Genomic DNA, 14,108 nt, shown 5'->3' on the forward strand with positions numbered 1-14,108 from the left:
TTGTTATTTGGAAGACTGCGATATTCACTAATGTTTTTTTTTTTTTTTTTTTCTTGCTAGTTATGACTTTGTAAACTTGTGTCATACATTCTTTGCCTCTTTCGACTTCACAATCGGGTAGGTCATGTCGCTCTTCAGTCTTCACTGGGGATAGCTTTCATTGGTGCTAAAACTCTCTCAGCTCTGTTCCGGACCCTTATTTCTAGTTTGCTGATGTTAATTCTTCCTTGTTCTACAATTGTATTAAACAAAAAACATAAGATAAGGATAACTACAAGAAGTGCCAGACTATACTGATTTAATTCCATTCTTATCTTACCACTAAATTTCAGAATTAATTCTTTCATATCTCTTTTTAAATCTAACTTTCCTTGTTTTTAGATTCATCCTCCTTGTTCAGATGTTAATGATAATAAAATATGATATCAAACAATTTATTGTCACATAAAAACACATTTGTTGTTATCCTCAACTCTCATAAAACAGTAGTAACATATAAATAGATCCGTATCTCATATTCATGCAATTTAATACGATTACAGACAAACATCAAAAGCTAAAATGTTGTACAAGTATTAAGGAACATCTCAGGTGTGTGTTGCTTATTCAAGATTGTAACGCTACCAGCTGCACAAAATCTCAAATACCTACAAGTTATTCTTTCAATGCTTGTATCTGTGTGTCTTTCTATATACCATGCCGGCGATCATAGAGAAAATAAATAAACAAATAAAGAATAAAAATTCCTCACATGGCCTACACACACACACACACACACACACACACACACACACACACACACACACACTTAATTCTTTCATACTGCTAACCTTTCTACTACTGGAAACACTAAATTTCATGATGTTAGCTAGCCAAGCATATATTTTTCTTTAAATTCATAGCATTACGCTTCCCTTGATATGTTATTAAGTCTGGGGAAAATAATTTCTCCCTCTTTCTCCACTTTTCCAGCTCTCTTACTGTTTTAATCACCATACACATGTGGGTCATTTTCTCTTTATTTTCTCCTTTGTGGAAATGTTGTCGCTCTAATCTCTCCTCATAATTATTGCAATTATTTTTACACCTGACTGCATTTTACTTTTCCCTCTGTTGCTACGAAATTTTATTATTATTATTATTACTATCATTATTATATATTTCGTCATTCTTTTTTTTTCATTTGCGTATGTATATATATATATATATATATATATATATATATATATATATATATATATATATATATATATATATATATATATATATATATATATATATATATATATATACACTTTTTTTTTTTTATCTCACACAGGGGCAAGGGCAACGCATCGTGTTTCATTTAAGGAAATGGCGCCCTGAAAAATTATGCATAAGATAATAACTGGCAGTGTTTGGAGACAGTAGCGGTAAGACTCCGGAAACCCAATATAGTGGTGCACTCCCTCTAATACCCAGGCAGGGGGCATTGTGTTTTCTTAAACCGTTAATTACAAAAACAAGAACGTATGGCTATCACTGCCGCCTTCCACTGAACGGCCGCCGCGTGAAGGCTGGAGGCCCCCTGCTGACACAATGACCAGGCCGTGTGTCAAGGGAAGGGCGGCAGGCGGCGGTCAGTGACACATATCACACCTTACACATTCGTCAAAGATTCGGGAAAGTGAACAGAATAACGTTAGGTGGCGTACATAGGCGTAAAACAACAACAAAACAAATCGTGCCGTTGTAGACGCACCCTCGTGATGGCACGTTACAAGGCCACCCTCAAGAGGCAGTGTGTGTGAGAGAGCTGCCTCCACTATAACCGGCACAAGCTACACCTGCCGAGCTGCCGCCGGGCCGCTGCAGCTGCCACGCCACACTCCGCCGTGCACCTCCCTGCCGCTGACACACGCGCTCCAATTTCATCCTCCCTCACACGCCCTAATGTAAGTTGCCTCTCCTTTCCTCAACGTTAATGTTACTGGTCTTGGTCTGTTCTGTTGTGCTGTGGTCATCTGATTAATGTATATATGCTCGTTGATTCAGGTGAAGTTACTGACACCACTGTAGAAACTTGGCCATGTCTATTCCAGAAACTAAATGCGTCGTGTTAGCTAGCTCGAAGTACCCACCTACCTATTTACCTACCAATCATCATAACACACACACACACACACACACACACACACGCTGTAAGATGACCTGGTGTTAATTTGTGTCTTCTTTCATCAACCTGTTTTAAATCTCCGGATATCATTTGCCTGCACTCTTTCGCTTCTCACATCGTTCAGCTGCCAATTAATACTTCTCTGGGATGCTGTATTTCTCTCTCTCTCTCTCTCTCTCTCTCTCTCTCTCTCTCTGGCAACAAACATTAGCTATAGAGTTATCCCACAAAAAAAAAAAAAAAAAAATCTAACAGTTTACTAAGGGCAAGAGTGCTGCCGTTCCACAAACACAAGCATTAGTACTGCCCCATAACCCACACACTCCATCCACCCTATGCTGAGGTAACGAACCATTGCCCCATAAACAAGTAAAGTCGTATTCCTAGCTGTTTGTGTCTATTTTTCTTTTTTCTATTCATTACCATATGCTCTTATCTCTTCTCTTATTTGTTATCGCAGGTTTCTTTATTCTATTACTTTACTATTTTTAATTCCTTTGATTTTACGTACACGCATCATACATCAACAGTCCCCATTGCCTCGATTCTGAGAGACTAGTGGGTCGTGGACAGGACAGTACCATAACCTAATAGGGGGGTTCCTCCTCCTTCTCCTCTTTCTCCCCTTCCTTCTATAGTTGAGCTTCCAGTCCTGACACACTTAACGCAGTACCTTGGTCCCCAAAGACAGGGTTCGGCCAGTCAGTCCTGCCGCCGCCACTTCCTGATCCGTGAGGCAAGTGGAACGCGGTCGCCTGTTGCCAAACGCGGAGCAAATATTTGTCAGCCCTTGCTCTGAGCTATGCAACAATTCACGCCACTAAATGATACGCGTAGAATCTTTGCACAAACTTGCAAGAAAAGGAAAGGAATATAAATGATAAGTTTTCGAATGTATAGCTAGTAAAATGTTCACAGGTTACTATAGAACGAAAGAACGAAAGAACAAAGTATAAGATATCCCGTTTCTTTCATTCAACTTGTTAGATACTCTGATTTGCATGCATAAGTATTCAGTGGGGACTTGTCGATTTTTTATCTGTGGTTTACGTAAAGCAGTCTGTGCCTTAATATTCCATGAATTTCTACCTTTATCATACGATAAAACAAAAAGAGTCGTGATTTATTAGAATCCGCTTGATTAGTGTGCTACTTTTCCTTTCCAGCTTTTACGAGTGTCAGCAAGAACAAGCGAATTAGAACAAGTAGCGCACTTTAGCCCAATACGTGCCGTGAAAGTGCAGAGTGGCAACATTTACGTGAACGAAATGCAATACAAGGAAATCAGGACATCGGTGTTTTCCAGACTGTCCGGTGACCCACAAACCCCTCAAGCCTCTTGACTCTGGCTGTTACCGCTGCCCGCCCGTTCCAGCAGGCCCTAAACTCACTCCCTCCCTCACACGTGCGGAGAAACTGTGCACATGATTGAGGCGATTCTGGTGTAGAGCTGAGTGGATGTATTTACGCTTTCATATTGAGAACATTTCATAGTAAGGGGTTAGTGAGGCAAGGCTGCTAGACAGAGATGCGTTTTCATATAAGAATACTTTATATCAAGGCGAGATAAGGCTGTCAGGAGTCGGTGGAAGTACTAATGGCAGAGTACTTCATAGCGTTACATGTCACCACGGCTCACTGCCCACATGCCCGCTGAATTTGTCATATCTCCTGATTTGGTGCCGCGCGTGCTTAGCATTCCCTCCAGGCAGTGAAAACAACCGCGACTACTGCCTTCAAAGTGCGGGGCTACTTTCTCATTCATTGCTATAAAGGATATGTGTTCGCTCACTTGAAACTATAGAAGACTTCAACCACCGAGATTATTATAGACAAAGATAACGGTGTATGTGAGCTCTATTCCATAAACCGTAAGACGCAGTACATTGTCCATGAGACAACAGTACCACCCACGCCTCTCTGTTCTGTGGGCGTGGCGGTGCATGGTAGCGGTATACACACACACACACGCGCGCACACACACACACACACACACACACACACACAGTGTGTTGTGGTCTCAGTCCTACCCGAAGATCGGTATATGAGCTCTGAGCTCGCTCAGTAATGGGGAAGACTGGCTGGGTGACCAGCAGACGACCGAGGTGAATTACACACACACGGACATCCTTTACCTACTTGGCGCTCACCCAGCAAGCTAGCTCGCCATTTGCCCCGCCCTTCATCCACCTTCACCCTCCTGCCCCGCTGTTCATCCTTCTCCCCATCCCTTCATTTTTCTTCATCCTCCTTTACCGTCCTTCATCCTCCTCCCTCACCTCTTATCTTTGAATTGAACTTCCCTACTCACACAGATTATGTCACATTAGTAACTATTAACCTCAAAATGCAACAACTAAACCAAATAAACCATAATGAGTATAGAGTCAGGTTACCGTCCGTGTAAATTTATGAGTCACACACACACACACACACACACACACACACACACACACACACACACACACACACACACACACACACACACACACACACACACACACACACACACGTAGTAGGTACACCTCAGCAGGCTTCACATGTCCAAGTTTTCTTTGTTTACTTCCTGAAAGGCGTGGAGAGAAAGCTGAATACAATAGCGGCGTGACCGAACACGTTTGACAGGTGTTATGGCTCGGCCTGGACCACCACCACCACCACCACCATCATCATTAGTTGTGTAGTCATCTGGGTAAGACGTAAGGTGTCAGTAACGGACGGTGAGGGCAGCGTTTTGATGGTGGTGGTGGTGGTGGTTGTGGTATGGAATGGTAAAGGAGGAGGATGTTAAGATCTACGCATTAAAAGAAAAAATAACAACTTTATGACGGGGAGGAAGTAAAACTCTCTCTCTCTCTCTCTCTCTCTCTCTCTCTCTCTCTCTCTCTCTCCACGCCGTTACTTCGTCCTAAACCAACACCGTACACCTGATTGTTGTTCAACATGTGTGTGTGTGTGTGTGTGTGTGTGTGTGTGTGTGTGTGTGTGTGTGTGTGTGTGTGTGTGTGTGTGTGTGTGTGTGTGTGTGTGTGTGTGTGTGTGTGTGTGCATGTGTATGTGTGAACAGACCGATGCACTCCCTAATTACAAATGAGGCACAAAAGCACTAGCAGAGCAGCTGTTGTGACTCGAGTGTTGGTAATCAGGTCCGATAAAGCACCGCCGACCACCACCATCACCATCCAGGCTGGCTGGCGCAGGGTAACAGCTACGCTAAGTGAACATTACTGGCCGTGAATGAGAACTGGGCTACTGCTGTTACTTTCAAGCAGAGTGAATAATGCGGAGAAACTCGCCTCTTCTCGATAAATAGTAGGTCATTCACCGCAGATGCGTCAGCTGTTAGATCCTGTGGCTGTGTTGTTAGTAATGCCTTTTAGTCTCTGCTTTCTCCTCACCGCGAGGAGAAAGAAACGTTTCAATTATCAACGCCGTGACGGACACCCTGGCTTGGTGGAGGCTTTCTCTCATTACCTGTGTCCACGTGCCTCAGTATGCGTCACGGGCGTGTCTCCATACCGCCCCCGCCCAGACCAATCCACCTGTCCACGTCTTATAAAGGCTTGACTCCCAACACGAGCACACACAGCCTCCAGTGCCGCGCATCCCGCCTGTTGATTTTTTATCAGAGGTTTGAGTCGACGCCAATTGAGTCCTACTGCAGCTTCAGACATTCCTGACGCGAGCACATAACAGCACTCAGCCTCCACGCATTCCATCCTTCCCGCACACTCCCAAGGTGATGCTCCGTGTTCACACCGCCACTCAGAGTGATAAGCATAACACTGCACTGAGCTGAGGGCTGAAGGCTGAGGGTCTCCATCTTCTTATGAATGGACAGTGTTGATGAAGTGCGATGTAACTTAGCGTGACACTCAAGGAGTCTAGAGGCTCATTTTCTCAAACACTTATGTGCTTCACCTCCACTATTTCAAAACGTTTTATTTGAATTAAAACGATTTTTTTCTAAGATGTTACTATGGTACCAGAGACAGATTAACATGATTTCCACATTATTAAATGCATGGAGAAACACTTGAAAAACCTGCTAATCATATCTGTGGCCATTTAAATAGTCATAATGAGAAAGTAAAGCGTTTCTGAATATGGACCTCTCTCTCTCTCTCTCTCTCTCTCTCTCTCTCTCTCTCTCTCTCTCTCTCTCTACAGTGACCATGGCTCGTGTGGGTCTCCTGCTATTCCTGGTGTGTGCCCTGGTCTCCTGTGTGGCGGCCCAAAACGCTCCCTCTACCGCGGTACAGGTGAGTGTCCCTCAGTGTCCACACCACACCGTCACATTACTAGTTGCCCTCTCAACTTCGCAATGTCTCGTCAGAACAGATACAAAGTCAAAAGATATTAACGCTGTTGATCTTTAGAAATATTCTGCACTTACCAAGTCAATGAAACAATTTTCTTCATAATGATTTTGGATTGAATTATTGTTTTCATAGTGTGTGTGTGTGTGTGTGTGTGTGTGTGTGTGTGTGTGTGTGTGTGTGTGTGTGTGTGTGTATGCGTGTGTGTGTGTGTCTCCATAGTATTACATGTCCGCCTCGCCTCACAGACACCGGGCGTGTTGGACAGAATAATGCAGGACTACGTGAATCCTTTGAGAGAGTACGACTGGGTTGGCGCCTTCAGGAGACTGCTGGACTCTGTCAGGAGCTACGTAATACCTGAGGGCAAGGAACCCAAGTCTGGACAAGTGGTAAGTCCTGCCCTCACACTCCACCGTAGGGCGATGGGGTGGACGTGAGGTTATGACGGGACATGAATCATCGCCTGTATTCTGAAACACTTCATCGCCGCACAGCGACTTCTTTCCAAAGACTTTAACTCAAGTTAAACGTATTTTAATGGTGCTTTTTTTTTTACGGATTAAGGAGAGATTTGCAAGATTCCTACATTGTTAACAAGAAAATACACTTGAGAAGCCGCGGTTGATCATCTGTGGCCTTGGTAAATAGTCGCTTGGTGAGGGAGCAAAGCATTTCTGAATACTGGTCATGACTGGACTTGTATATACAGCAAACACAGTACGTACATTCTTCATTGATTACTCAAGATACACTGACTGTCACGGACCATTTGGGAAAACACGGTGGGGTGGATGGAGTAGTGGAGGACGGGGTGATGGGGTGGCGGGGTGGCGGGTACTTTCAGTGTGTAGCATGAAACTAATAACGTGTAATTGGTCCTGGAGTGTGAGTGTGTGGCCTGTACTGGGGGTAGATGTAGTCGCTGTGGATGATTGATTAGCAAGTCCTGATGTTGTGAGACTAACTGGTGATGATGTGAGAGACTTACTTAGCTATAGTGATGTGGCTTGCGATAATACTTGATTATATATATTCATCATACAAATTCAGCCGACATTCAGAAGGGCCGAACTCAGTCTATGTGTGCTTAACCCAAGGCAGGAAACCACAAGCTAACCCTGTCTTGTGGTGTGGCGGTGTGGGTATAACCATTGGTGTGTGATGACTAGAGGGGTGTATATAGTGGCACATTAGCTGCTGCCGGTGACGGTGTCTGGCTGGTGGGCATGGCGGGCCTGCAGCAGCATGAGTTGGGACAGGCCACGAGGGAAGCACCACGCGGTGGCGTCCCGTGACAGTAATAACTAAAGTAACCATGCATCACCGGCCTGCTGGCCTCGGTCTGCCTTCCAAACTAAGCAGCAGTAGCAGCCTCAATCCCTACTTTCTCCCGACAGGCCCAGGACCGAGCAGCCCTCGTGGTGCGCAGGATGCTTGCCCGAGCTGCCCACTACGTTGACTCCCTCTTGGCCTAGAACCGACCCCCCCTCAGCGCCCTGCGCCCAGCGTCCCCTCCCTCCCTCTCCCTCGCCTTGCTGTCTGTAGATCCTTTTGCACTACCAAGCACCGCCTTACCCCGCGCCTCTGCTTCCCTGCCTCCTGGGTGCTGGCCTCACTACGTCTCACTCAGCCCTGCACTGCGTGACTCCCGCTGCCTTTCTTTCTTCCTTACTTTCTGTCGCTCACTGCAACAATAACCTTAAACAACACAACTAAATGTAGTAATTTATTTGTAAATAATGAGAATCACTGCTTCCACTGACATCCTGTGACGTGACAGCACGACCTCGTCCACTAACAAGATTACCCGACCAAGGCTAGCATGCAGCATTGCGGCACGGCACGCTCCCAGATGGTCCTCGCGCCCCGCCTCGCACCGTGCCTCACTAACCCACGCCCGCGCATGTAAACATCGCGCACAGAGGGCGACACGTCTTCGGCATTGAACAAGGCGTGGTCACCTTCTGAGATGTCGCACACATTTCTCGGTGCTGTGTGAAGGGGCAATCCATAGTTATAGTGGTGGTGGTGGTGGTGGTTGTGGTGGTGGAAGTGGCGACGCTCGTATTAACGCAAGCATGACCTGGCAGCTGCTGGACGTGCTCTCTCTCGCCGCGACTCACCTCGACTCCCAGCTGGCCCAGCGCCCTTCCCGCGGCATGCAGGAGGAAGGCCGCTTCTTCAATTTCAACGACAACGTGAGTCCCAGCCTGGCGTTCTACTCCTGGAACTATCTGGGCCTACTGTGGCTCTACGCTGGCCTCACCATCGTCGGCGCCATCGCCCCGCTCTACAAGTACATCCCTGAGGAGGAGCTGCTCTACCCAGACTACGAGTTCGAAGAGGAAGCGACGGCGGAGGCAGGGATGCAGGAAATGCCAGCCACGAGCGATGGCCAGAACTACTATGACTATGACTATGGCTATGACTATGACTACAACAATTCCCAAAGAAACAACATGTCCTCCAACCAGCGACCCGCGGCGACCAACCAGAACAAAAGAGCCTACAATGACCAAGCTCACAGCTCCACAAGTAACCCGGGACACACGATGGATTACCCGCCTCCCAACTATTACGGGATCCAGTACTACCCGCCACCACGCCAATAACTGCACGGCGCTTGTCTCCCTCAGGCACCCTCGCCCACCAGCTGGTTCCTGCAGGTGGGAGCTGTCACTTCCTCCCATCGCATATGCAAGCTGAGAATTGCTTGTCTGTATTTCACTCACGGCGGGCACACTGAGGGGCCTGGCTGAGCCGCGGGAGGTGTAAAATTCTATCTCACCGAGTCTTGAGGCCACGGTGCTGGTCACGCGTGGCTCAGACATCGGATAGTTGTTTGTTATGTAGTTTGTGTATTTATTTAATTGTTTTCACTGTCTTCTTGTTGATCTTGTAGACGTGTTCTCTCAGGACGTTGTGGCCTTTGTGCCCTTATTGATGATGATGGTGATGATGATGTTGTTGTTGTTGTTCTTTGTTATCATGATTGTTTGTAATAAATATTTGAACAGACACTGAGACGATGAATGAAAAACTCCAGGAACACACACACACACACACACACACACACACACACACACACACACACACACACACACACACACACACACACACACACACACACACACACCTGCCCAGGGAATACCTACCACACACACACACACACGCACACACACACACACGTGGCGCTTCACCTCAACACACAACTTTACTGTAGACTTTATTCTGAAACACTTCTGCGCCGCACCTCCACTCCTCTCAAAATGCTCTAATTGATTGATCTAATTGAAATTGAGGGTGTTTTTACTGTTCTAGTCACAGATAAAACAAGGGGATAAACACTTGAAAACCTGGATGATAAACTCTGACGTTTGGAAATAAGTCGCGGTGAGAGAGCAAAGCGTTTCTAACCAGACAGATTAAGACGCTGGACAAATGACGAGACAACAACACACGGTTTCTCTTCGTCTCGCTTTGCCTTGCCTTGCCTTGCCTCTCCAGTCTCCTCGCCTCGTGTTTTCCTTCCAGCCTCATGCACTCCTCAACACACGCTTAACGGGAGGAGACAAGTGTTCCTTCCTGCCTGTCTGTGTCTTTCCTCGCTTTACACACACACACACACACACACACACACACACACACACACACACACACACACACACACACACACACACACACACACACACTACTGCCAGAGAAAGTGGTGTGTCTGCATATTCATAAATTCAGTGAAAAAAAAAATACATACATACGCAAACCATGAAGAGGAGAGTAAGGAAAATGAGAAGAAAGGATCTCTCTCTCTCTCTCTCTCTCTCTCTCTCTCTCTCTCTCTCTCTCTCTTTCTGTGTTCATTACGGCAGGCGGCCAGACCGGACAGCACAACATTGCAATCTCATCTATGATTATTGCAATATAAAAAACAGATGCAGCGCGTCCCATTCTGGCAGCCTCTCTCAAATTACACGCAACAACAACACCAATTGAAAAACAAAAGACATACTGTTGCGATGACACGCGCATCATAACCTGCTAATGGAAATAACATCAGTGTGTAATTCTCTCTCTCTCTCTCTCTCTCTCTCTCTCTCTCTCTCTCTCTTTCTGGCACACCCTCCTCCGTCTCGTCCTTCTCGTCCTCCTCGTCCTCTTTCTATTACTACTCAACTACTGCTAATCCTTTTCTTTCTTGCTTTCCTTCCTCTCCTCCTCCTTATAGCACAGCAGATAAATGTCTCCATAAGTGAGGTGTTTACTTTCATCCCCATCGCCTCAGTCTTTCCTCCGCAGCTCTCTCCATTCCCCATTCCCTACCGAGTCCCTTCTACTCCCTTCGCCTCCCAGCCCTTGCCTCTCCGTCCCAGCCCTCGCTCTCCCTCTCGTCGTTCAAAGCCTTAAAGGGACTCTGGCCACAAAGTTTTAATTACTCTTTATTTTGAAAACTTTGTCTCAGTTCGTGATTCTGCGCAGCGTCTCAGACAAAAGGGAGAGTGAACGAAAGGATTGTGAATTGAAGTTAGTGTGATAGTGTGCAGGACGCGATGTTTGGGGGGGTGGGTCTTGTCACGTGCTCACACACACACACACACACACACACACACACACACACACACACACATGAACTATATTATACTAAATTAGATTAGATTTTATTGACCACAAAAAATGCAAATTAAATAGGTCATAATGAGTACGATTATTTAGATTATGGTCCATATATGTAAAGTTATGATACACACACACACACACACACACACACACACACACACACACACACACACACACACACACACATACACACAGACAGGAGCCCACTACAGAGGCAGGATGTTGCAAGGACTTTCAGAACGCCTTACAACTAAGTTCCGTCTTTGATATCGAGTTGCGGCGGTCCCCTGAGTGGGAGAGAGGCGGTAGTGGCCTATAACACGAGGATGTGGACGAGGGTTGCCGCCACTTCGCCCACCCACTCCATACTCTGCTCTTGTTACTGCTGACTGCTGGTCTTGGAGGCTGGCGGGGAGTGAAGCCCAGCAGGCGGGCGGTCGATGCCTCCATGCCTCCCTCTGTGGGATTTGATCGTGAGCAGGAGAGGGAGACAGTCCCCGGCACGGCAGCAGTATCCCGTGGTGCAGCGAGGCGTGTGTCAGGGTTTGAAGGCCAGACGCTGCGTCTCCAATCTCCAAGTCTGTCCCTTCAAGGCCGCTGGAGGCATTTCCTCAGGGCAAGATTACTTTTAACTTATTTTTACTATTTGGAAAGGAACAGAGGCTATTAAGGGTAGAGCTAGAGCGGAATACTCCCTACAAATAGCGGCCAGCAGAAATTAAGACTCCCGACGTGCTGCTCGCAAGCTCCATGTCGCTAGGGGCGCTTTCCTGCACGCCTTCCCCGCCACCAGCGACGCTACGAGGCTGTCAAGATCGTGAGTCAAGTTTCTGTTTTTCTCACTGAGCTTATCTGCTAAATGCTTGGAGCGAGGAAGACTACACGGGGGAGAGGTAGGAAGGAGAGGGAGGGGAGAAAAGGAGGGAGGGAGAGGAGAGAGGACGAGAGCGGATGTAAGAGAGGAATAGGAAGATGAAAGGAGGAAGAATATTGGACTCGGTTTGAATTTTTTTTTTTTTCATTCAAGAGTTGAGTTGTAGCGAGAAGGCTTATCAGAGGCGGAGCGTGGTGGGCTGGTGGGCGGTGGGCTGCGGGCGATGGGCGGCGGGCGGTTGGCTGGCGGGCGGGCGGGCGGGTGATGAATGGCACTCATCACCTGCCGCCCCATCCACCGCCACCACTGAACGGTATCGGGATAAATGAAGCCACGGAAAGAAAAGGAAAGAGTCTTGGTGGTCCTCTCGCCTCGTGGTCCCAGCGGTAATGACTCCCTCAGGCCGCCACAAGACGTCCAAATACTTCCCCGTCCCGCCCCGCCCCGCCCCGCTCCGTCCCTACCTACCCTATCCTCCCCGAGACTGATGAACCAACCTTTCCTTCCTTTAAGCACACCTTTCCTCCCAACGGCACCCCGAGAGAGAGAGAGAGAGAGAGAGAGAATTTTACACGACTTTTTTCCCCTTCTCAACTGCAGAAGGAAAAGTAGAGAAAGAGAGCCAGACGAAGAATTTCTCGTGTCTTTTCTTGCAGCGTCGGAATGTAAGGGTCAAAATTCTATGAGGTCCGTGCGGCGCTCAAGGGATGAGAGAGAGAGAGAAGGAGGGGGAGGGAGAGAGCGAGAGAAAGACCCACTTTGCATTTGAAACTCCTGCAGCAGGACGGAGGAAAGACTAGTAAAAGAAGATTAGATAAATTTACGGATGAGGATGATAGGTGGAAATAGGAGAGTGGATAGGAGTGTCTTATACAGGAAGCGTCACGTGAAGACCTGATGGCTTCTTGTTACTTCCCTTTATTTTTTTATATTTTTATGTCTTCTTTTATCCATTCATCTTACCTGACAATGCTTTCTGTCTTACCTTGCACTGGCTTTCCCTGCCTTGCCTTACTTTATGCTACCCTACCTTTCTTTAACCTAGTAAAAGATTCCTTACACGTGCGTACCTTATACCTTACCTTATATTATCTTACTTTACTTTACCTTATCTCACCTTACTTTACTTTATCCTACCTTCCTTAATTTGATTTGATATCTTACCTTATCTTATAACATCCTTCTTTTCTTTCTTTTGCCTTACTTTACCTTATGTCATCCTATCTAATCTTACCTTGCCTTACAATTACCTCACCGTACCTTACCTTACCTTCTTATCCTTCCTTTCTTTTCCTTACCTTATTTGAAAGACTTGGGGTTTCTCTCATAAGGAGGATACTCAAAGGACAAAAGAGATCGATCGTTGAATTATTTTTGCATGTTTTCCTCATTCATGACGTAAAATTTCGTTAAACTAACTATCATTAGAATCACAAATAAGGTTACAATAATTTTCACTAAAGCTTGTTGAATATAGTTAGGTCTCTCTCTCTCTCTCTCTCTCTCTCTCTCTCTCTCTCTCTCTCTCTCTCTCTCTCTCGTTCAATCATCATTTCTCAACACCAGGTCCCTTACCACCCCTCCCCCTTAGGTTTAATGGTGATGAAGAGGTCTGTCATCACCCCCCCCTCCCGCACCACTACTACTACTACCACTACTACTACTACTACTGCTACTACCTTCGTCATCGCTTACGAAATAGTCATCGTAATACTGAAAATTGTTAGAAAATACCATAAGACACACACACACACACACACACACACACACACACACACACACACACACAGAGAGAGAGAGAGAGAGAGAGAGAGAGAGAGAGAGAGAGAGAGAGAGATTGTAAATAGTAATTCCTTTCCCTCTTGTTCCTGTTGCAATCTCATCTATCCCTTGCCTCCTCCTTCCATCCTTCCTTCTTGCCTTCTTTCCTTCTTTTATATCTCCCATCCTTCTTTCTTCCTTCCTTCTTTCATTCATTCATTCCTTTCTTCATTTCTCCCTTTCTTCTTTCCTTCTTCTTTCTTCCCTTTTTTCCTTATTCCTTTCTTTCTCTTTCCCTTCCTCTCTCATTCCTTCCTTTCCTTTATCGTCTTTTATCTTCCTTCTTCCCTTCCCTCTCTTTTCCGAATTAGTTCTCCCTATT

General features: G+C 46.3%; 1 protein-coding gene across 2 annotated transcripts; it reads left to right on the top strand.

Annotated features, from left to right (window-relative positions):
* The first annotated feature begins 1,777 nt into the window (after positions 1–1,777).
* LOC123513099 lies at positions 1,778–9,497 on the top strand. Of its 2 annotated transcripts, none has more exons than XM_045269969.1 (4): positions 1,778–1,934; positions 6,326–6,417; positions 6,723–6,866; positions 8,568–9,497. In XM_045269969.1, the coding sequence occupies exons 2-4, from the start codon at positions 6,331–6,333 to the stop codon at positions 9,087–9,089; spliced, it is 753 nt and encodes a 250-aa protein (XP_045125904.1). In that variant the 5' UTR covers positions 1,778–1,934; positions 6,326–6,330; the 3' UTR covers positions 9,090–9,497. The 2 variants fall into 2 exon arrangements, with proteins under 2 accessions (XP_045125904.1, XP_045125905.1); XM_045269970.1 differs by lacking the exon at positions 1,778–1,934 and adding an exon at positions 5,744–5,894.
* The last annotated feature ends 4,611 nt before the right edge of the window (positions 9,498–14,108 follow it).

The sequence above is a fragment of the Portunus trituberculatus genome, chromosome 35 (genome assembly GCF_017591435.1).
Source record: "Portunus trituberculatus isolate SZX2019 chromosome 35, ASM1759143v1, whole genome shotgun sequence".
NCBI classification, from domain to species: domain Eukaryota; kingdom Metazoa; phylum Arthropoda; class Malacostraca; order Decapoda; family Portunidae; genus Portunus; species Portunus trituberculatus.

What these genes read in the sequence shown, in the direction of transcription:
- LOC123513099 (XM_045269969.1), top strand. Translation starts at nt 6,331, where the DNA reads ATGGCTCGTGTGGGTCTCCTGCTATTCCTGGTGTGTGCCCTGGTCTCC. An exon ending in CTCCCTCTACCGCGGTACAG is followed by an intron (nt 6,418 to 6,722) that starts GTGAGTGTCCCT and finishes CTCGCCTCACAG; the next exon opens with ACACCGGGCGTGTTGGACAG. An exon ending in AACCCAAGTCTGGACAAGTG is followed by an intron (nt 6,867 to 8,567) that starts GTAAGTCCTGCC and finishes ATGACCTGGCAG; the next exon opens with CTGCTGGACGTGCTCTCTCT.